The 24,323-nt window shown below is 50.3% G+C and overlaps 1 protein-coding gene across 21 annotated transcripts in view; it reads right to left on the bottom strand.

Annotated features, from left to right (window-relative positions):
• The window catches only part of KCNMA1 (potassium calcium-activated channel subfamily M alpha 1), a gene marked incomplete at both ends in the record, with an annotated part of 694,964 nt that overhangs the window by 214,266 nt on the left and 456,375 nt on the right, over window positions 1-24,323 (bottom strand). For 20 of the 21 annotated variants that reach the window (XM_079794081.1, XM_079794087.1, XM_079794070.1 and 17 more), the window contains 4 exons: window positions 3,982-4,073; window positions 5,854-6,024; window positions 9,092-9,167; window positions 21,663-21,738. In XM_079794081.1, coding sequence (XP_079650207.1) covers window positions 3,982-4,073; window positions 5,854-6,024; window positions 9,092-9,167; window positions 21,663-21,738 — 415 coding nt within the window. Of the gene's footprint in view, window positions 1-3,797; window positions 3,890-3,981; window positions 4,074-5,853; window positions 6,025-9,091; window positions 9,168-21,662; window positions 21,739-24,323 lie in introns of all 21 variants that reach the window. The other variant, XM_079794078.1, reaches the window with a different exon arrangement.

Below are 24,323 nucleotides of genomic sequence, written 5' to 3'. Positions count from 1 at the left end.
GACCTTAGACCATGATCTTGTCAGTTCTCATAAACTAACCAGGAGTGGGCTGAGTCACACACAGAGAGGAAACCTCTGGGGGAAACGGCAGGGGCTGTGGGAGGAAGGAGAGCGGGCTGGGATCCTAAAGGCCATGGGAGCCTCACCCCTGTGCTCCCTGCCTCGGAGCGGCTTTGGCATCCCATGAAAGAAAGGAGGAGAGGCAGCGAGAGTCCTTAGGAGGACGGCTGGGCTGCAGGCGGGCTACTCTTTTGAATAAAATCTGGGGACTCAGCCCAAGGGGCTAACTGTCCCCAAGACCTCCAACTTGGAAAAACTGCTTTCCTGGGTCATTCACTGGAACCCCTGGTTGTTGACACCCAAGTCCCTATTCTCAGGAGCCCCAATACATCACCACAAGATACATTAGAGAAAAGCTGACACACAGAACACACTGCCCACACCCACTGCTGGCTCGGGTTGTGCTGTGGGAGGTCAGGTGTGGAATATGGAGGAGAGCGCTGGGCGACGCCTTGATACAGTGTTGACGGGGAAGGTGTTCTGGGGATGTGAAAGGAAATGTTTACATTCTGCCAAACACACACTGAAAATGAGGTGCCGAGGAAATCTTCATATGCTCAGATACTCTAAAATGGGGTGTTACCTAAACAAACCCCCAAGCTTCTCGGCCTAGTTTTCTTTTACTCTAAATAATCTTTGGAATTCAAAGTTGTGTGTCTCCGTGGCTTTGGGTCACAAGTTACCTTGAGTTCTCGAAGGATGCGTTTTTAAAAGGGAGGTTATTCCTGAGTAAAATGCTCACCCATAAACCAATTCCTTAACTGTGTATATGTTTTAATTACTTTCTGGGCACTTGCTTGACTAAATCCTCGGGAGCAGTGTGCATGTAAGTGGGTCCATGAGTACAGCACATACATTCATGCATACACACAAACATGGGCGAAGCATGCTATTTTCAGAGTCTGAACTCTATCTTTCAACAAAGTTTAGCTGCTTTCCTTTTGCAAATGCATTTAATTTTATCTGGAAACTTTTTGACGTTAGAAATAGAACAACTGTAGTTTCTCATTATGTTTGCTGCCAGAACCCATGCTTGGTTGCTCAACTAAAGACCTTATATTGCTAATTACTACCACATGCCCGTATCCCAAGCGCAAGGGAACTTATTGATTCTGACAGCCCATTCTCTCAACACTGAATTCCAAATGAAAACTCAAATTTTGGCCAAACATAACATTTCATCAATCTTGTTCTACTGACTGGAAAAACAACATCAAACAAAGGGTGCTAATGGCCCTCTATTACCGTGCCTTTCCCAAGCTTATATTTTCTGATGAAAGATCTAAGTGACCAAAGGGCTTCTTTAAACTACTTAGTAATTAGCTTTTGAACCAGGAAACAATGCGCAAAGTGCACAGTCCCCGTGCTGATGACAGAACCTGCTCTCTGTCCGCAGGGTCGGCGACACTGGAGACCCAGCGAGAACATTAAAAGCCAAGTGCGCATTTTCATAAAGGGGATAGGAAAAAAGAGAGGGGGCGGGCATCAGCAGGCTAGCAGCGGTGATAAAAGATTACCGAGACGGAGGCAGAACAAAAGCCGCAGGAGCCTGTGATCTGAAGTCATCACCGCGAGGGGGTTGGAGTGGAAATGCCAAGGCAGAAAGCGCCCGGATCAGACCAGGCCGGGGGGAGGCGCTGGTCTGAGGGCCTGAGCCAGTCACTGGCCATCAAAAGCTGTCAGCCACCAGGCCCACCCACACTGGGGTTGGGAAACTAATTGGGGGTGAAGGGGATTTTACGTGGAGCGAGAGTCAAGATATATTTTCAACCTGGACTTCAGGGAAATTGACTTGGGGGGCAGTGATACGACAGGCTGGCTGGGACAGCGGGTGGGAGGCCAACACGGCCCTGGCCGTCGGAAGGCCGTCTGCTTCATGGCGACCTGCCCACACTTTAAGGCAGAACTGAGAGAGAAGCTGTTTTCCTCTTGGCATGGAGCACATGACCGATGGAATCTCCAGACATATTTGGCCTTTCGGATGCAACCAGTGGCCCAGAAATCAGAGCAGCTTGGTTCTAATCTCCTTCGGGCTGTCAGGGAAACAGGAGGGCAGGGCTCCCTCAGAGGGGAGGTGGAGGCACGGGCTGGCTGCACAAGAAGGTGCCAACTGGCTCTCTCTCAGCCACTGAGAAAGGAAACGGGTGTCCCGTGGGTAGTTCAAGGAAGTGAGCCCTGTTTTTCCCGCCTCCTCATCTTCTGAAGGGAGGGCGGGCCACCCGAGCGTGGGGTGTGCTGGAGCCGCCTCAGAGAGGAGGTCCGCGCATCTAACGGGACCGCCAGGCGCGGAGGAGGCGGTGAGGATGGAGGGGACACCATGGTGCTGGTTTGATTTTCTCTTAAAAAAAAAGAATCGGCTATTTAAGAGTTTACCTGAAAATGAATGAAAGAAGCCTAGTTCCAGTGCAGGAACTTCTGTAATAGGGAAGGGGCAAGAGTGATGGAAATATCCCGCGTCTAGATCAGGTGGGAGTGACTGGCTGGGCACACAGGCGCAAATGTCCTGAGCTGAATGATAAAGATGCGTGTGTACCTCTTACTCCATGGGAGTTAAAACAAAACTCAAAACCTCAGAAACAAAGCTGTGCCCAAGAAAAGTCCTTTTTAAAAAAGGGACGGATGGTTGCTGCCTGCCCGGCCTCCCTCCAGCAGTGGCCGGAGCGATGGCGGCTGGCAGAGCACAGCGAGCTGAGGGCCGGCCATGTACTCGGGGGGAAATCGCTGGTGGGTCACGGACCTACATATTGATAACATGATGAGCACAAGTTGAAAGAGAGCCCATGGAGAAAGCATTCGTGTATGGAAGGCCAAACGACACTTCAGCCTTAGCATGTGGTGTCCTGACATATCAGAAACATATTATTTCTTGCCCACAAGGAATTGCAAGTGAGTAACGAGTCCCTGTGAGGATAAGCTCTGTGCCTCCTGGCTAAAGAGAACTGGTTCCCCGGTGGCCACGCCTTATAGTAGGCAAGGTGACCTTGACCTTGCCTCCCTGAGAATTCCTTGCTGGAGTAAGATCTCACGTGACTGCTGCACAGATAACCCATAAAATGGCATCATCTTAGTGTGGGGGACCCGAGTGTAACCACCAAGCCAGTTGGTGTGAGGAATGAATGAGCATGGTTTACTTGTTAGGGACCAGAACAGAAAATACGGGCCCAGTGATATCTAGTGGGTTTATACCTGTGACATCTACTCCTAAATCTAGTCCTAGCCAATCTTTTGACATAAAGGCTGAAATATCCAAGTCATTCAAGTTATCTATAACCAGTAACTTAACTGGGTAAGCATGATCCGGATTGTACACCTTTCCCCAGCCCACATTGTAAGCCCCTGCAATTTGCCATATCCCTAAAGCAAATAGAGCCCAGTACATGATGGTTATTAAGTCAGCTCACAGTTTTTAGCGTCAATTTCAAGAGGATACGTCCTGGTATGGCTGTTCAAGTTGAGATGTGTCTACCCTTAACCCGTGTGTGATGTCCAACCTCGCACCCCTTCCGGGATAAACCCATGTCTCTTGGAAAGATGCGTGGGGAGAAGCGGTGAATGAGAACAGGGCTGGGCAGTTGGTCCCGGTGTGACAACCTGGGTAACATCACACCCCACCCAGAGCGTGGCCCTTCCCTCAGAGAGATGCCCGGGTGGGTAGGAGAGGGCAGGACTTAGGTGCCACCACCACAGGGACTCCTGGAAGCCACTCAACCACATCTTTTCTGGTGCAACCGACTTACTTTCTGCCTCCATGTTTGTTAAAAGTCCCGCCGAATTTATTCCGATTCAGGATGAGAGCAGCAATTTCAGGCACGTAGCGGGCAAACATTGCCTACATGCATGAAACAAAGAAACAAGAGCCAAAAAAACAATGGCATGCAGAGAGGACCCCGCAGCGGAGGCAGCAGACCTCTGGATACTTACTTTCTTCCACTAACCGCACTATAGGAGCCCCCGTATTTCTTGCGGTTTCCTATTAACTCTATGATTTCAGGGACGTAGCTGGCAAACATGGCCTGAGGAGAAGATAGGAGACAGAAGAGAGACTAAAAAGACAGGCCAAAGAAAGGGGTGACCTTTCCAGAAGGGGGGGGTGCTAAGGTCTGAAAACACAAAAGGATTAGAACTGCGAAGGTATACACTTACACGTTGGATTATAAAAAAGGCACAAAAAGGGTAAGCTCCCGAAAACACACAAGGCAAAACAAACATCAGCCAGCCTAGACAACTAAAAAGATCACAGTTGCTACTGATATTGCCCAAAAGGCAAATACAAAGAGAAAAATACAAAGGAGACGGGAATAAATAAGTTGACATCTAGCTCTTCTTCCTGAAGAAAAATAAGTAAAGGGGATCCATGCTGGGGAAATTACACACTTACACAGGCACACACACACACACACACACACACACACACACGTGCACGCACGCGCACACACGCACACTCAGATTACTGCAGGGAAAGACCTTTCTAGTTAAAATCCAAAGGAGAACCAATGCCTATGAATGATTCAAGATAATAAACACCAAAGGAAGATTAAAATAATACAAACTTTTGCATTTAAAAAAATCACTAACAAGCATACAAGTAAATTGAGGAAATCACATGGGAGGAAAGGATAGCGAGGAGAAACACAAATCTGCCATGTTTTGTCCAACAAACAATGCGCCTGTGGCTGGATAAACCGGACCTCACAGACGCTGCGGAAACACTTGTGTTGATGTACACACACACACTCGTACATTTACATACATTTTTAAATGTATATGTCCTATGCATACAAAACAGAGAGATGTGTATGCATAGTGTAAATGTGTGTGTGGTGTACATATGTGGAAGCTGTGTGTGAAGTAGGATTTTAATCATTTACCTCACACACAGCAAAAATTGAATCTGAGCCCGGCCAGTGTGGCTCAGTAGTTGAGAGTCGACCTATGAACCAGGAGGTCACGGTTTGATTCCCAGTCAGGGCACATGCCCAGGTTTCGGGCTCAATCCCCAGTGGGAGGCAACTGATCAATGATTCTCTCTCATCATTAATGTTTCTTCTATCTCTCTCTCCCTCTCCCTTCCTCTCTAAAATAAATAAAAATATTTTTTTAAAAAATAAAAAGGTACAGTGAGCTGCTTTGAGAGACAAAATGCAGCCACTGCCACTGTGTTGCCAAACGTCCCTTGAAAACAACAGCATAACCAGCCATTATGATCTGCATAGAGCAGAAAAGCAAACAGTGAAACTTTCTGACTTACAAGGGGAAGAAACAACATCCCAGGTGCCACACTTGGTGACATCCACCTGGACAAGACCACTGGGCCTCCATCTCCCACATGGGGACCCCACTCCTTAGGGCAGGCCCCAGCCACAGTGTTTGTTGGAAGTTTGGGGAGGACCGTCAAGGGGCGGAGAACTCTTGAAACCACAAACTGTCTATGGAGTCAGTTACCAGGGTCAGGGGACAGCAACTGTCCTTGCAGAATGTCAGATACTGAGTTACATTACTAAGGGACAGACACTCACTTAATAAGTGGGCATCACTTTCTTAGGTTTGCTCCTGGCTAAATGGCTGGCCCTGACAAGGGCAACACGCCTGGGTCTCTGGGAAACAAGTTAATACACCAAAGAAATATGCAGAAAAGTCCCCCTCACGCTCGGACCGACTTGGCCTGATTGTAACACTAAGGCAATCGCTTGCTTCTAGCGCAGAAACACACTATCAAAATACACAGCTTTCAGGAATGGATAATAGGAGATATTAATGACCATAAAAATCAGCATCATAACAAAGAGCTTTTACCAGTCCCCCGAGGATGAAGAAGACCATGAAGAGGCGCCCGAGCGTGGTTTTCGCATAAACATCCCCGTAGCCAACAGTGGACATGGTGACCATGAGCAAGTAGACACATTCCCAGTACGTAAGCGCCTGGTTGTTCTGGAAATTTTCCCATGGGTCCCCTGAATTCTCCACCTAGAGAAGGGTACAGGGGAGAAGAGGGGAGATATATATCCTATATAGTAAAAGCCTAATATGCTAAGTATCCGGTCGTGCGTTCAACCGATCAAAGCATAATATGCTAATGATATGCTAAGGCTGCTCAACTGCTCGCTATGGTGTGCACTGACAACCAGGGGGCAGAAAGTTGACAGGTTGACCAGTCGCTATGATGTGCACTGACCACCAGGGGGCAGACACTCCAACTGGTAGGTTAGCTTGTTTCTGGGGTCCAGCCAATCAGCCTGAGCAAGATGGGCTGGACACGCCCTGGAGCCCTCCCATGGCCCCTCCCCGGCTGGCCAACCTCCCACATCCCTCCCCAGCCCCAATTGTGCACCAGTAGGGTCCCTCGACCTGGCCTGCACCCTCTCGCAATCCAGGCTGAGGGATCCCTCCCCAGCCCCTGAGTGCACAAATTTTGTTCCCCGGGCCTCTAGTGCTCTAGTGTGTAAATATATATATAACTAGAGGCCCAGTGCATGATTGAATCATGCACGTGTAGGGTCCCCTACACGCTTTCGCTTTTCGCGGTGGAGCTGGGTGCCTGTCCGCTGGTGCACCAGGCCTTTCAGAAGCCTCCGGCTCGGCAGAGGTGCCGGAGCAGACAGGCACCCAGCTCCCACGCTTTTGATGGTCCGCGGCCGCTGAGGGGGGCTACCCTGCTGTTGAGAGGCACAGGGGGCCTCTCAACGGCTGCTGAGGGGGGCTGCCGCGGACACCTGGCTACCCTGCCGTTGAGAAGCGCAGCTGGGTGTCCGAGGCAGGCCCCCTTAGCGGCCGCGGATCTGGATGTTGAGAGGCACAGGGGGCGGGAGTCCCGCCCCCTGCACCTCTCAACAGCAAGGTAGCCCCCCTCAGTGGCAGCGGATCCGTGCCTCTCAATGGCCGGATAGGCCACCCCGAGTCCCGCCCCCCAGCCTCCCGCCGCCCAATCGTGGGCGTAGCGGAGTGATGGTAATTTACATGTTACTCTATTATTAGATAGGATAAGCCATGTGCACAAAAGCTCCAGCAGGATGTTTTGGAGAGGCGGCCCCTCAACCCCAGTGTTGGCTGCCGGGGCTGGGTTCTGTGTGAGGCAACTGAGCAGGGAGCAGGGAGTGGTAGGAACACAATCATGCACCGGAAATAAATGGCCCTGGTCTGTTTTCCCTTCACATTGTTGAAGATCTGACACCAGCTGCATGTTAGGGCCTTGCTCTGGCCTCACTTTATGGCATTCCCATCAAGGAAGGGGCCAGAGAGCCCTGCCCTGCCCTTTCTCAGCAAGTTCCTGCTCAGTCTCCCAGCGCCCCACTCACAGGCTCCCAAAGAAAGTCTAGGGCCTCCCGCAGAGGGTTCCTCCTTTCATCATCCTGCCACGGGCCTGGCTCCTCCAGATCTCACGCCCAAACCCCCAGCAGCATCTCCTGGGGTCTGGCTCGGCTCCCTGCTTTGCAGATCCTCAGCAATGGCTCCACCCTGAGAACCGCAGGCGGTTCCTGGGAGCACGAAAGGGGGCCCATGAGAACTGTTTGGTTTTGCACGACTTTTTAGGCCCAGGGTAGCCAACATTTTCTGTAAAAGGCCAGAGAGTAAATGCTTTTAGCTTTGCGGGCCATGCAGTGTCTGATCTCTGTAGGGACAACTCAGCTCTGTATTGGTGGGTGAAATCAGCCAGGGGTAATACTGAAACTGAGGGAGCAGGTCAGGTTTGGAGACCTGTGGTCCAGGCTGCAGTGTGCGCGTCTCTGCTTTAAATGTCACAAACACTTCCAGTCCTCTCATCATATCTGATCTGCCAACAAAGCCGTGAGGCAGGCAGGAGAGGTACAGTAGATACTCTCAGGAGAGGGAGAGACGGCGGTTGGTTCTCCCTGACCAGTGCCTATGATCCCCAGTGTGGCCAGTGCAAGGGCACCCCAGGCCCACAGGCCCATGGGCCCCAGACCTCCACCTCTGCCTCTCCAGAAAGCTCCCAGAACCTGCCTGGTCCACCAGCTCACACATCACCTGTCCTCAGCTCACCATCACCCATCCTCAGAGCACATATCACCCATCCTTAGAGCACACATCACCCACCCTCAGCGTGCCCTTTCTATGGAAGGTCCTGGTGCTGCTCACAGCAGGAAGGTGAGGTCACTGGCTATTGAAAATGACTAACTTGTCCCTATCTGTGATGCAGGCACTCGGCAGAATTAGGGTGATCATCAAAGGGTGATTTCAGCCAAGAATCCCAGCAGCATAAAAAAGTTTAGGTGGGGAACTTTCAGATACAGTGACTGAATGAGAGCCTGGCTTCCCTTGGGCTGTGCTCCATGGGGTGAAAATCACATAAGTCCCTATGGTAGGCAGCTAAATGCCAGCTTCCACCCCTGAGGCAGAGAGGGGCTCCACTGGGGAGGGGCACCCCTACTCAAAGCTCCAGAGTCAGATAAAGTTCTCTCAGGGGTAACAGTTTGCGTTTGTCTGAAACAGGCTCCCTACAATCGCCGTGTTCCCTACAAGCAGGAAGAGTCTGCCCTGAGGAGGTGAGAACAGCTTCACTTCTAATACAAGCCTTTTAAAGAATCGCTCATCCATAAGAATTAACATTTTTTGAGATTCAGAATAACTTGACAAGTCATCAGGCAAGAGAATCAAAGGTGGCTTTTTGTAAGGGGGAAGTGAAAAGAAATTGAGGGATCTGAATGAGCTGTTTACAAAGATGTGGGGCAAACTTCCAACCTGGTCCCCAAGACATTTTCAGGCGTTTGCTGAGGGAGCATTGCCATCTTGTGGCTGCTTGCGGGTATTGCAGACAGAGTGAAAATGGACCGAAGTCCCAGGGCACAACTTGTGAGCTGGAAAACGCAGGATACTCGTGCAAACTTGACTCACCACTGGAAGCAGTTTGGGGTAAAGGGTTGGAACCCCAGACAACGGTGCAGTTGCTTCTTCTTTTCTGACGCCGGACGGCTGGGCTTAAGTTTCTCCACAGGGAGAAACCATGCAGGTGACAAAAAGACTCAGAGGCTTGTTCCAGGAAAGCCAGAGCTAAGGCACCTGCGAGGCCACTTACCAAATGGATGAACCCGGCTGCGGTGAGCCACGTGCTGATAAAGATGGAGAGCAGATTCACCAGCTTGATGGAATTACTGTGCGGAGACAACAAGCAAAACCCCGGTTACAACACAAGTTCCTGCTGGGGCTGCCTCTTCAGCGGACAGGAAGCTCACCCCTGGCTCCCAGCGCTTCCCTCGCTGCCAAGGGAATGCCCCGAAGGTGGCATAAGTGGGCCGTCAGGTCACATCAGGGCTACTGAAATGTGCCCCTAAATTAACCCTCCAGTTGTGCTCAAGGTTTTTTTAATTATTGTTAACTTTTATTTTGAAAGTCTATCAATCAACAGGAATAATCAAAGAACAGTATAACGAACCTTGTATGCCCTTCACCTAGATTGACTAATTAACATTTTGTCACCTCATTTGCTTTTCTTCTTTCTTTCTTCCTTTTCTATCTATCTATCTATCTATCTATCTATCTATCTATTTATTATTTTATTTTTTGACTGAACCACTTGCAAGTAGACTGCAGACATCATGATTCAACCCCCTAAGTACTTCAGCATTCAACAGCCAAGACGGACATTGTGCAGCACAATCCCAATATAACAGCCGTGCCTCAGGGAGTTAATAGGAAGTCGTAAGGTCCTGGAATACGCACTCCCTGTTTAAGTTTCCCCATGTATTGATGTTTGCATTTTTTTCACCCTGATCCAGGAACTAACCAAGGTTCATGCGTTGTGTTTGGTTAATATGTTGCTTTAATCCAGGGGTCAGGAAAGTTTCTGTAAAGGGTCAGGCAGTAAATATCTTGGGCGTTGCGGGTCATAGAGTCTCCGTTACAACTCCTCAGAGCTGCACTGTAGGATTAGAGCAGCCTGAGACACATGGAAAGGAATGGATGTGGATGGGTGCCAATAAAACTTTATTTACAAAGCTGGCATGGGCTGCCATGGGCTATATAATTTGCTAATCCCTGCTTTATCCTCCTTTCACCTATAATTTACTTGCTTTTTTGTTTGTTTTTACTGACATTTAATTTCTGTGCACCAGCTCAGCTCTCTTATAGAACACCCCATATTGTGGATTCGTCTGTTGGTTCCCCATGATTAGATCCTGTTTTAGTTCTGTTAAGAGTATCTGCCTCCGATGGCATCACATCAGGAAATCCCAACTCAGTCACACAGGTGTAGTCACTTGGTTACCATGGGAACGTCAGATCTCTCCAGGAAAGGTGCCCTTTGTAATTCATCTGCAATCTATGCCCTGAGACTCTGAGACCATAAGAATATCCTGCTGCCCAACAACCTTATATCTAACTAAAGGCCCAGGGATGAAATTCGTGCACTGATAGGGTCCCTAGCAGCTGGCAGCTGCTGGCCGGGGCCTCCCTCCCTTCCCCCCGCCAGCCCCGCCCCCTGGTCAAACTCCCAGACAAACTCCTGGTCGAGGGAACAATTTGCATACTGTGCTTTTATTATATAGGACTAGAGGCCCAGTGCACGAAATTCATGCATGGGGGAAGGGGGAGGAGTTTGTCCCTCAGCCCAGCCTGCACCCTCTCCAATCTGGGACCTCTTGAGGGATGTCCGACTGCCCCTTTAGGCCCGATCCCACAGGGCGGTCGGACATCCCTCTCATAATCTAGGACTGCTGGCTCCCAACTGCTCGCCTGCCTCTACCTGATTGCCCCTAACCGCTTCTGCCTGCCAGCCTGATCACCCCCTAACCACTCCCCTGCCAGCCTGATCAACACCTAACTGCTCCCCTTCTGGCCCTGTCACCCCTAACTGCCCTCTCCTGCAGGCCTGGTCACCCCTAAATGCCCTCCCTTGCCAGCCTGGTCACCCCCAACTGCCCTCCCCTGCAGGCCTGGTCCCCCCCCCCCAACTGCCCACCCCTGCAGACCTGGTCTCCCCCAACTGCCCTCCCCTCCCAGCCCAGTCACCCCTAACTGCCCTCCCTGCTGGCCTGATCACCCACAACTGCCCTCCCCTGCAGGCCTGGGTCCCCCTTAACTGCCCTCCATTGCTGGCCTGGTCTCCCCCAACTGCCCTCCCCTGCAGGCCTGGTCACCCCTAACTGCCCACAACTGCGCTCCCCTGCAGGCCATCTTGTGGTGGCCATTTTGTGTCCACATGGGGGCAGCCATCTTTGACCACATGGGGGCGGCCATCTTGTGTCTTGGAGTGATGGTCAATTTGCATATTACTCTTATTAGATAGGATAATGTCAGCACTCACCTGTGTTCCCTGAGTGGGTCAACTGGAACTCACTACATTTTAAGCTCCCTGAGAGGAGCCTTGTCTGTCTGGGTCCCAGGAGCAGTGAGCCCCTGGCACACAGTAGGGCTTCTATGAATATTTGTACTGAATTTCCTCTGCCATCTCTACTCCACTAAGCGAAAGGGTCACCCTGTCCACTCCCACTGGAAAAGAGCTCCTTGAATGCTGCTGCCAGCAGGCCACTTCCTGCCCACAGGCTCCCTGCTGAGTGAAATGCTGCACCCCAGCTCTGTCCTCCCATCTCCAGCACCGTCTGAGGCTCTAAGCTCTTCTTCCACACTATGCCTTCCTGCTCACTGTGCCTCTGTTTATTACTTGGTAGGAACGTCCTCGCCCTCTACCCAAGTCTTTTGTTCAAAATCTGGTTCAATCCACCTCCCTCTGCACACAAAGTGGCTCCTCCTCTTGGCTCTTACCATTCAGCCACTTGGTCATTGAACCCACTGGCTTAGACATCCTTTGCAATGTGGTTGTGGATGGCTATTTGACTCTGATCCCTAACAGCATCCTGTAGGAAAGAACTCTATTTTTATCTCTTTCAGCCTCCCCTACCAGTCCAACACCACCCCCCGGGGGGTTCACCCATCATTCTGATCTCTGCCTCTTCCCTACTCTCTCTCTCAAGGGGAACCAACATTTAAATTCTAAGTGTTTAAGATCATAGTAATAGTAACGGCTAACACTTTTTTATTATGCACCCCACCATTCTAAGTGCTTCACATATATTAACTCGCCTAATCTTCATAATGACTCTACGACCTCGTAGAGTCATTATGAAGATTAGACGAGTTAATATATGTGAAGAGGTCAAGAAACTGACCCAGGTTCACACAGCAAGCAGGAGAGTTGGAATCTGGACCCAGGCCGTGTGGCTGCAGGGTCTGCCCTCTTGGCCACACACTACAGAGCACCAGTCACCTTAGAAAGTCTCCCAGATTGCTAACAAAACTGTGCTTCACCCACACTCTGAGCACAGGGGATGCAAAAAGGTCGGAGAGTCCTGCCCCATGGGGGAGTCTGTCTCAACATATTGATTAACCTCTACACCTGTCACAGAAAAGGATGGAGAGGAAAATTCTGGTGACCACATCTCTCCAGGGGCCCCACATGGAGGAATGTTGATGGGGCTGTGGCCCATGGGATAGCCAGGGTTACAGGGGGAGCTCACCCTGGAGGTCGTTGCCAGGATGGGCATGATGCCAGTGCCCAACTTTCCTTTTCCCTCAATCTCTTTCCTTTTACGTAACTGAGCAGAGGATCATGGTCTTAGTTTTCTAGAGTTGGTTCTGACAGTTCAGGAAAAGAATGAGCATATATTTTCACTTTTGTGGGCAAGACTGATCTTTTGAAGTATGTACAACAACTTCCTTATGGTTCAAAACCAGACAAGAAAAACAACAAAGCCCACTATATCTTTCTTGGTCATTTCTAGCATGCCGGATTACAATAATGGCCTACAATAATGGCCAACTTTTATTGAGACGTTATTATGTGCTAGGCACTGTGTTGAGTTCTTCATTTTCTTCAGAGTTTTCCATCTATACAGGGTTTCCCTTTGATGCAGGTGCTATCACTGCTCCCAATCCAGGTAAGGAAGCTGAGGCTTGGTGAGTAAGCAGCTTCCTGAGGAAACATGGTAGTAAGTGGTGGGGTCAGTATTCAAACCCAGGACTGCCTGACCCAGAGCTGCTGACCTAAGCAACTTGGAGGGGCAGTGCAGAGTGTCCCCGTGGACCTCTTTCCTTGACGCTTTGCTTACCCCCCATCTCTTCCTCTAGGGAAGCCCTGTGGATGGGCTGGGTGTCAATCAAAGGCCCCCACCTGTCCTTCCACTTGAGTGGCCTGAGCCAGGCTGACAATGGAGGCACTCCCAGCTCTAAGAGCGATGAGGTAGACTATTAGAAGCAGTTTTCAGAAGCTAAGCGGGAAAGAATCTTTCTCCTGAGACGTGGGTATGCTCTAGCGGGCCACCTGCCCTGGCAAACGCCTGCCTTGGAATGAAATCCGAAAGACATGGAGATAGAGACAGAACCCTGACAAGAGCAACTGAACCCCTGAATCGGACATGCCCAGTTCCCTCTTGGACCCAAAGTCAGCCAAGGCTAGTGCGAGGTGGACTCTGTCACTTGCAGCTAAAAGCCATGTGCCTACAATAGAAGGGTTGATATCCAAAATGCTCTTGGAAAACCCAAAATCAGGTCTGAGACTGTCCATCTGTGGAAAGAGGGTGGATCCTGTACCACCAACTAGTGTGCTAACCAGTTAATTCCGTGGCCCTGGAAGTTCTGCTATGAGTCTAGCACCGATCTGCCAAATCCTGACCTTCATCCCCTTTTCCAGACACTAGCTACCAGGGGTCACGCCTCACCTCTAAGTAGCTGCTGTAGCTGTGAAGGAAGACCCCCAACTGGCCCTCGCAATGTGTAAAATCTCCCTTCTAAGCCTCTCCCTAGGGCTGGCAGCTCCTGCAGCTCCTGCCTTTTGTTCCCCAGAGCAGCCGGCCAGCTTCCCCACTGGCCTTGCAGAGGCTTCTCGCTCTGGAAGAACTGCCACCCACCCAGATATCTGCAGAGTGGAAATAAGGCAAACGGGTAGGAGGCACCCACCCAGCGAGCCACAGCAAGGGCGGCAACCCCGGCAACCAGCGTGCTGAGCACACCGCAGCGAAGTCACACCTCAGCCTGTCCCCAGTCCGCTTCTCAATGGGAAGCCCAACCAGACAGAACCCTCCCGCCTCTGCCTGGTGAGCCCATAGGGTGCACTCCAGCGGTGGAGAGTGAGAAACCTGTGAACAGGTAGCCAGTGGCAAAGGGAGAGATCTCAGGGAAGCAGGTATAGTGCATTTTCTCAGGGGATAACTAAGCACCAAGCTGATGCACGTACAGACTCCCAGGCCCTGAGGGCCGGAACAAAGCAGTGTCCCACCAACAACCGTGTAGAGCCTCTTGAGATACTAAAACTCTTGGAGTCTCTGAGCCTCTTGGTGCTTTGGAAAAAAAAACACCAGCAACCTAAATATGGTTATAATCAATCTTTAAATGATTAGTCACTGCAATATTAATAGTGCTTCAGGGGGCTCTTGCTGTGCATAGAACATTTCATCATTGTTGCTAAGAGAGTCCGTACTCAGCACTGAAATCTGATTCCTTTTAGTATCAGCATCATTACAGATCCCCGGTCTTCGGGATTTGTTTTCCAAATTAAAGTCCACGGCCAGGCAATCATCTAGAAGCTCTGTGTGAAAGACGCAAGGTTAACTCGTGGTGACGTTCTCCATCCTCTGAAACAGCACCTCACCAGATTGCACAGGGCTCCTTGGAAAAGGGGCTGGGCGGGGGGGCGGGGGGGGGGGGCGGGTAGCAGAGATGGGGCTGTGTGCCCTGCATGGCCAAGGAGGCCACTGGAGGTAGTCACAGACTTCATGGCCAAGCCCAGGACTCTGAACCAAACATGGAGTTCCCAATGGTTAGAACAGCTGGCACTATTCAGATCCCAGCCCACTTCCATGCCTCGAGGGAGGAATGGATTGCGATCTTATTATGAGAACCTGACACATCTGAGGAAAATCGGTTTCTGGGTTTTCCACGATCATTTCTGGGTCTCTCCAGTTCTCAGGAGCAATTAGAGAAATTCTCACCGGGGGGATGCAGCCAATCATCAAGTGCAGGCACGAGATCTCTCTGTTCTTGTGATCAGTGTATCTGGTCCTCTTTGCCTTCAGTGTACCGAACAAGATGTGTTTTGGTTGACACTGAAAATGCCATCCAATCTCCATAAAAAAGGTGCAGATTTGTCCCTGCTCTGCCCGTCCACTATCTCCCTCTCTATTCCTGGCTGAGGGAGCCAATGCCCTTATTTTGTCTTATTGTGACCTTTGCTGGACGAATGTAAGATACCGCCCCTGAAAGTCCACCGGACAGTACCACTCAGGTGAACGTTCTGAACATGGAATGATGCAAAATCAAGTCTGTCCTTCTACCCCTTCAGCATCTCCAGCTCCTTCCTCTGCTCCGCCCGGCTCGCACGGCCTAAGGCCATTCGCTAACACTCTTGCCTGGACAACTGCTCCCAACTGGTCTCATCCTCTGTGGTCTTAGATGCTTCAAACCCTCTCTTTATACAGTTGGTGCAATAGTGGATCTTCCTAAAACGTAACTCTGATCACATTCTTCTCCTGCTGAACACCATTCAACCACTCTCCCTGCCCTCTGAGTCAAATCCATGACATTTGCAATTTGGCCTCTACCTGCACAACCCTTAGACTCCCTATGGGATACTCTTTTTTAAGGACTTAACTTTAGAGCTATTTCTGAGGTTATATACGTAATACAGTGCTTTCAGATCTCAAAATAGCCCCCTGATGTGTTTTGAGGTAAAAGATGGTACATGTATATCATGGAATGCTATGTGCAAAAGAAAAGTGATATGGTAGAATATTAGTAATGTTACCTCAACCATCGGTGGTGTTGGAACATTTTACTTTATCCTTTATGCTTTTCTATATTGTTGAGATATCCTCTCTAATAAAATGGTAATATGCAAATTAACCATCACTCTGCTACATAAGCCACACCCACCAGCCAAGCCACGCCCACCAGCCAATCAGAGTGAGTATGCAAATTAACCCAAACCAAGATGGCTACAGCCACAGAGAGCAAGGTTTCCCAGGTAACAGAGCAAGCCAAGCTTTCCATAGCCGTTGCAGGCCTAAGCCTCCACTCAAGCTACAAAGTTTCAATTATAGAAGGTAAACAAATTCAAACAAATGGCAGCAGAATGGAGCTTGAGAGAGCAGGCCAGGGTTGCCGCCGGCAACAGGGGAAGCAAAGCTTTCCGAACACCCTGGCAGGGCTCACCCGCTTAAGGCTACAAAGTTTCAATTGTAGAAGGTGAATTAACTGCCACAGAAATGGCTGCCGCCCGCCCCGGAGGGAGCAGCAGGCTTGGCTCTGCTCCAGGCTACAAAGTTTCAATTGTAGAAGATAAATAAATCCCAGATACCGGGGCCTCTGCTTGGGTTGCCAGGGGGCGTGGCTGGCCTGCCAACCACCACAGGCCCCTCGCTCAGGTCGCCCCATGTCCCAAGGGAACCCCACCCTGATCAGGGACACCCTTCAGGGCAAACCAGCTGGCCCCTACCTGTGCACCAGGCCTCTATCTTATCTAATAAAAGAGTAATATACAGATTGATCATCACTGCAACACACAATATAGCTGCCCCCATGTGGTCAAAGATCCTGCCCCCATGTGGACACAAGATGGCCACCACAAGATGGCCAGCAGGGGAGGGCAGTTGGGAGGCACCCAGCCTGCAAGGGAGGGCAGTTGAGAGGGACAAGGCTTGCAAGGGAGGGCAGCTGGAGGTGATCAACCCTGCAGGAGAGGGCAGTTAGGGGTGACCAGGCTGGCAGAGGAGGGAAGTTGAGGGCAAACAGGCTGGCAGGGGAGCAGTTAAGCATCAACCAGGCTGGCAGTGGAGTGGTTAGGGGGTGATCAGGCTGGCAGGCAGAAGCGGTTAAGGGCAATCAGGAAGGCAGGCAGGCAAGCAGTTGGGAGCCAGCAGTCCTGGATTGTGAGAGGGATGTCCGACTGCCCGTTTAGGCCCGATCCCACCAGGATCGGGCCTAAACGGGCAGTCGGACATCCCTCCAGGAGTCCCAGATTGGAGAGGGTACAGGCTGGGCTGAGGGACAACCCCCCGCCGTGCACGAATTTCGTGCACTGGGCTTCTAGTTTACAATAAGCATGTATTACTTAGAGAAAACAGGCAGTTTTCCTTTTAAAAGTTGCTAGGTGAGTCCTGGTCAGGTAGCTCAGTTGGTTAGAGCATTATCCTGATACTCCAAGGGTGCGGGTTTGATCCCCAGTCAGGGCACATACAAGAAACCCATGAATGCCTAAATAAGTAGAACAATAAATCTCTCTCTCTCTCTCTCTCTCTCTCTCTCTCTCTCTCTCTCCCTCCCTCCCTCTCAAAAAAAAATTAATTGCTAGCCAACCCATGGTGTATGTGTGTGTGTGTTCTATCCTTTTTAAAATATGTATATATTTATTGATTTCAGAGAGGAAGGGAGAGGGAGAGAGAGAGAGATAGAAACATCAATGATGAGAGAGAACCACCGATCAGCTGCCTCCTGGAGACCCCCTACTGGGGATCGAGCCTACAACCCGGGCATGTGCCCTTGACCAGAATCGAGCCTGGGGCCTTTCAGTCCGCAGGCAGACGCTCCATCCACTGAGCCAAACCAGCTAGGGCAAGTGTGTTCTATGCTTAGACAGTTCCTTACAGGCCGTGCACTAGGTTCCCTTGCCAGCCCCCCATCTACCTACTGTCCCACGGGAAGTTCCTGAAATGGGCTGGGCTGCACTTTCCTCATCTGTCACTACCTTTATCACAGGGTTGTGGAGCTTTTGGTGAGTGTGTGAATATTAAATAGCGTGCTGTGTTTCAAATGTAACAGGCTGTTTTTAAGCACTAAAGCTTCGCTGTTCTCCCATGCTTCCTTCCATCTCTCCCTTCCCTCGCCCCAGGCTGAGCTCTGAGCACTGCTCCTGGCTGTGGGGAGAGCGGCAGGAGAGCCCATGAGAGGACTTGACTACCCAGAACAAAGGCCTTTTTACATTGAGTACATGACCAAGGCCTTGAAATCCTGACTTTCATTTGCAAGGCTAGGCCCTCGGCTGACCACAGCCATCTGCCAGTAATTGCCCGCCTAGACCGGACCCACCCAGCTGACCAGAGAATCATCAGAAATCTTTAAAAAGTGATCGTTATTTTGAGCCACTGAGTTTTAAGGTCACTCATCACTGGGCGACAAGTAACAGATATGAGACATCCGGGTTTTTAATAAATAATTTTCCCCATCAAGTCTACCACATGAGTGATAAATTTACTTAGGATACTTACATAGTTTTGTTTTGATTTTAAATATAACCTTTGAAATTACATTGTATAAAGGTTTGTTGTTGGTGTACAGGATGCAATTGATTTGGGGACTTTAAACCTTGGTACATCTGTTAAGTCTAACAATTTGTCTGGATTTTCTCTTGGGTTTCCTCTGGAGAAAATCATTATTTGCAATGTGATCCGTGTGTTAATGGTCAATATCTACTGCACTAACTGAGGTGCGGGCGGCAGCCCCAACCGGAGCTGCTTACTGAGTTCTCACCGCAGAGTCAGTGCCCTCTCACAGGTCCAGATGGCGACACGGAGACTCCCCGTGCCCCTCAATAGGCCCGTTCAGTTCCGGGGCATGTTGGGGTCCCCTATGGGCTGGCAGTTTGGGGAAAGGGGGAAGGGCCCTGACGCTGTCATATTACTGATCGCTTCTTTCATCTGTTCTTTGTCTGCCATCCTGTTCACTCTGGTTTCCTTCTGCTACCATCTTAATCCTTCCCCCGCCCTCTCTCTCTCTCTCTCTCTCTCTCTCTCTCTCTCTCTGCCCCACACCCACATTAATTCTCTGCCCTGTTTCTTCCAGTTCTGGGCCAAGCAAGGCACCCGAAGAACAGAAAATGAAACTGTAATTTCAAATCATCACTTCAAATCACACTTGCGAAGTCCCCATCCCTCCCTAATGCCACAGACTGGCAGGGATTTGGCAGCAGAGAAAGCCAGACGAAATCCCCCTAACGATGATTATGGGCCTCCACCCTCCTGGAAGGTCCCCATGAAAGCAGCAGAGCGTAGAGGTATCACTAGAAAACGCCCACAGCCCTACAAAATCCAAGGTGTCCCTTCTGTGTCAGATCTGCGCTTGGGGTGCACAGAAGCAAGGAGCCAGGTCAGCCGGGCCGGAGAACAGGCCCAGAGGGCCATTCTAAGTCCCCAGATTTCTAACGATTACATGAAGTTTTAGCCTGCGCCTGGTGATCTGGCCCTGGCTGCCCCCCTGATCTCTGCTTTCCTTGTCTCCACCAAAGAACCCCAGTCTCGGGAGCAGAAATCCCTCCAAGTCACCCGAAGGGCCATGTTCTCCCACCTGCGTGCTTTCTGCAGCTTCCTGGCTGGAAGCCAGCCCCTCCCTGCCTCTCACCCCTCCCTCTCACCGCCCCCTCTCCAGGAGCCCCAGAATGGCACCTGGCTTTCTGCAAGGCTTACCTAGACAGGCCTTTGCCTTGAAAAGACGCTTGCCTGCCCCACACTCATGCTCAGCCCGGCTTTCCTACCCTGAGCTCCCACCACACCTCCAGCGGCCGGGCCGGCTCTCCCTCCCCACTGAGCTCTCTGACCCGGGACGCCAGCCCCACCCTACCTGCTGCAGGCACAGACGGCGCTCGATTCAGGCTTGAAGCGACTCTGTCACCTGCCTGTGACCAAAGCAACAGGAACTGGGAAAATCCAAGCTGTGGGGTTTGTGATGACAAGCGCCCCTGACACTAGGGGTTTCATTCAGTGGGAAGTGAGGGTGCAGTTCTGGGAAACATGCTTTGGGTCCAGGGTGGCCGACCCCCCAGCAGCCTGCCACCTCATAACCCCGGCCTGGGGCCGCTCTGTCCTGATCTACAGTCACCTCTCTCCCCAGCCGCTGTCTCACGCTCTCCCTGGGCACCGGGAGAATGGACCGCCCACACTGGAGGGTTATCCGCTGACGGTTCACCCGAGATGCCAACCCCGTGGTCAAAGGAAGGGACTCTGCTCTAGGGATGGGAAATTGGGGGGCGGGGTCTCTGGGCAGGAGATATTTTATTCAGATGGTTCATCCGTCCTCCACATGCAGAAAAGGAGCCGCTACTACAAGGATGGTGAGAACACAACTCTCCCCACGGTATGGTCTCCCTCGGGGTAATGACACCATCTCAAAATGCTGGTGTCAGAGGGTTAAAACTGCCAAACGGATGAGGTGGTTGTGAGACAAGGAGAGGAGACACTGTGCCATGTTAGAGTGTGGATGGCTCCACCCGACACTGTCCCCTCTAGGAAAAACAGCCCTCTCCACGTACAGCCCCTGTGATCAGCACCGACTCCCCCTAAAAGGCAGTCCAGTGGAGCAAGCCCGGTGTAGGTGCACAGCGGGGACTGCTGGAGATGTTCATAATTTCAATTTCAAGAGTCATTAGTGTCCATTGCATAGAAGAGCCAGAAGAAGGTGCAAATCAGGGTTATTGTTCCTCCGAGGAATTACGACGATGGGCAATATTCACTCTAAGTCAGTAATATTCCATCCTCTTCACTGGAGGGCGGAGTGTGGGGTATGAAGTGTAGGATGGTGGGATGCACTATAGGAGACTTCTAAGGCATTAGATTAGATGCTCACTCTAGCTTGGCTGAGAGGAAGTGGATTGACTTCGCATTCCCACAGATGAATATGGAGGGAGGGGAAATCAGTGTGGACTTAAACCAAAATAAACAAACAAGACCCAAAAAGAAAGCTAGTAGCCTGGCACATTTGTTGGACGTGACAAATGTGGAAGTTGAGACCCAGAAAACGCTGCCAAATCCAAGGCCCCCCAAATGCAGGTGTGTTCATTACACATCACAGAGGGGCCCTGTGTCTAATCGTTCATCAAACACGTTGAGAGGAAATGGAACATTGGCAGTGAGCTTCTTAAAGTGTAATTTCCTCTAAGAGAAATTTATGGCCTGCACTTACTCTCCATTAGAGTACGTCTAACTTCTTTTATTCGTTTATTCATCAAGACAGCCCTGGGTTCAGGCCAGCCCTGGGAACGTGCAGGTCATCAGGAAAGGGACCTCGGGGGATGTTTCCTCCTGGTCCAGTGGAGTTTCCCAGATCATAACAGGAGCAGCCGTGGTGCATTTGCAGGAGGTGTTCAGGTATTCCCCAAAAGGCAATTCACAGCGCCAGCCCCAGGGGCTACGCTGGCTATAAAATGAACATCTGAAATGTACTTGGAAATGAAATGATTTTCTGTTTGCCATATGAGGTTTGTGATTGCCTCTCCAAAAGCATTGCTTCTATTGCTTTTACGGCCAGGTTCAATTTCTTATGTAGTGATGTAATAAAGGGGTGATTTAGAGCTGGGAGCGAGGACTTCCGAATCAATGAGCAGATGCATCTCTCACCTGCTGCGCCCCTCTCCCCGTGATGCTGGGCTCATTTCCTGATTTTCAAGCCACCCGCGAAGTCCCAAAACTGGGGACACAGGCACAGCTGTTCCTCTCTTTACCATGGAGTCCCTGGCCCTGCTGAAGAGAGCACCCCAAGCCCTACTCCAGATCTCTGGGGCACGTCACTCTTGCTGTGAATAATGGAACTTTAACATTATCATGATGAAAGCGAAACACACCTGATATTTACAACTTCCCTTTGGGGACTGGAATGAGCAAAGAACATCTTACCTTGTCTTAAGGATATTCAGAAACTGCAAAATTTCTGAAAACTGGATCAGTCTGAGAGCTCTTAAAAATCTCAAACCTGGAAAGAGAAATGAAATAGAGATGCATTATTTTCAGTGGGTGGTAATGTTCGCACCGTGTGATTTACAGCTGTCAGGGGTGAAGGGAGATGAAGTCCTTGCAGAAGATTCAACTGCCTGTACTTTGGACATAGTCCTTCATCCCGATTCTTCACTGGTTTAATCTCAGCTGCTGAACTGACTCATTAAAAGAAGCTGTTTGGAGCCACTGCGAAGGAAGGTCTGGCGGGGAGAGCCCGTTTAAGGAGGTCTCTCGCGTGTCCATCTGAGGCAGTGTTTCAAAGTTACCTCGTTGCCGGAGAGGATTTTTGTCTCTGAAAATGACTGGGAATAGCTCAGCGTAACCCTCGGAACCCTTATGCTAAGAGCAAATTAGGAACAAATCTGATAACCTGATGTCTTTGATGGATTTCTAAAGTCTTCGTCCTGATAAAATGAAGAATACTGCCCACTGCATTGTCGGTTTTCTAAGCTCGCACACCCCATAACTTCAGGATTCAAAAGTCTATAATTCAACTTCTACCAAGTATCAAGATAAACGTTCCTCCTTTCTAAATCAGCAACCTTTCTTGGATCGAGAAAGAGCCAGTGTTTCCAGGTGGCAGAAGAGAGAGGAGACAGGGGAAAGAAATACAACCAAGGATTAAAGAAAATTCAAATTACTGTTGTGTTTTGCTGGCCAAGTGTGAATATATATTTCCACTGAGATCAGACTTGTGAGTCAGAAACATTCTGAGTCCCTGATGGGTTTTAATGCTTGGCCTACGTGCAAGAGACTGGCTTACTGGTGGCCAAGGGTTTGAGACATTTTCAAGGTCACATCCTCTCCCAAGAGGGTTTTCTTTAGCAGATTTCCCTAAAGCATTTTATTCAGTGCCTTGAAGTGCCGTGTGCTGCTGAGCGCCGAGTGAGCTAAGTTGTTGACAGTGGGAGGCTTTTTCTGCCCCATATGTGAGGCAGTAAGGGGGCATCTAATGCACAGTGATGGGAAGGAGTGGTAGTGAGTCACTAGACACCCAGGATGAATCAAAGAAAGAGGACAGACCGGAAGTTCCCCCTAAACAGCTCCCATTGGGCCCAGTTAGATTACTCCTTGTTCAGGCAAAGGTGCCAAGGAAAAGCTCATTTAAAGTCCATGGGCGTGGAGGGGTTCCTACTGCACAAAAGGGAAGAAAGGACAATAGCTCAAAGGGAAAATTTCTCATCTGACTAGGATTCCCCTTCACGAACAAAAGATTTTTTCAGAAAAAAATCGCCTCCTATTTTAAACTAGAGGCCCAGTGCACGAAATTTGTGGATGGGGGGGTGTTCCCCTCAGCCCAGCCTGCACCCTCTCCAATCTGGGACCCTTCAGGGAATGTCTGACTGCTGGTTTAGGCCCAATCCCTCTCACAATCTGGGACTGCTGGCTCCTAACCGCTTGCCTGCCTGATCACCCCTAACTGTCCCCTCTGCCAGCCTGATCACCCCCAACTGCCCCCCCCGCCAACCTGGTTGCCCCCAACTGCCCCCCCCCTGCTGGCCTGGTCGCCCCCAACTGCCCCCCCTGCCAGCCTGGTTGCCCCCAACTGCCCCCCCCTGCTGGCCTGGTCGCCCCCAACTGCCCCCCCTGCCAGCCTGGTTGCCCCACACAGCCTGCTGTTCAGTCGTTTGGTCGTCCCTCACTAACCCCCCTTCCGGCCTTGTCACCCCACACAGTCTGTGTTCGGTTGTCCATCCGGTTGTTTCAGTCACGATGGCCCCTGGCTTTTTATATATCAAGATGATGTTTATATTGTTTTTTTTTAACAAGAAAGTGCAGAGATGAGAAGGGCGTTGATGAAATGAAGACTTGGGAGTCCAAAGCGGAGTCCGAGCCACACTGATGAAAGGCTGGCATAACTCTGCTGAGAACTGAGCTCAACGCGGAGGACAAAACCGAGACGTCATCCCAGAAACAGGGACAATGGGGACGGGGAGGAAAAACATGACGCTTAAGAAAAGATAAATGGAGAGAAGATCACAGAGATCCAACCTGTGAATAAAATGTGTTCCAGAGGGAAGTGCAGGTGAGATCATCAGTTCGGACAAGACATAATAGGAACGTACTTTCTAGATATGAAAAAAATGATGCGGGCTTCAAAGGGAAAACGGGTGGCCAGCTCTTAGAAACCAATGCTGTGAAGTATGACTTTGTTTCCTGTAAATATCAAGTATTAAAATAAAGCAAAAAATGAAGTGTCAGGGTGGGCAGAGGGTTACCATTAATGCAACTAAAATTACGTTGTGCACTGTAAGCCTTAAATGACACTCAAGCAGCACTCTGAATTTCAGGACCAGAAGCGTCAGACCCGGATGTGTACACCCAGCAAAGTAGTTGTTCAACAGTAAAGGCAACAAAAAGATACTTTCAAATACCCAAGGTCTCAGAAAATACATTGTTTGTGCGGAAGTATTTTCAAAGAAGTTTTCAACCCTTACTTAGTCAGAATGAGTCGCGGGGGCTAGAAAGTGTATTTTTATCAAATTGTCCTGTTGGTCCTAATGACTGACCTCACTACAGCACCACTGACGTGTGTTGCTGGGAGAGAAAATAATAAATTTA

Source organism: Cnephaeus nilssonii (genome assembly GCF_951640355.1).
Source record: "Cnephaeus nilssonii genome assembly, chromosome: 16".
Taxonomy (NCBI): domain Eukaryota; kingdom Metazoa; phylum Chordata; class Mammalia; order Chiroptera; family Vespertilionidae; genus Cnephaeus; species Cnephaeus nilssonii.
Note: the sequence above shows the minus strand (reverse complement) of the source record. Positions and strands in the feature narration are given on the sequence as shown.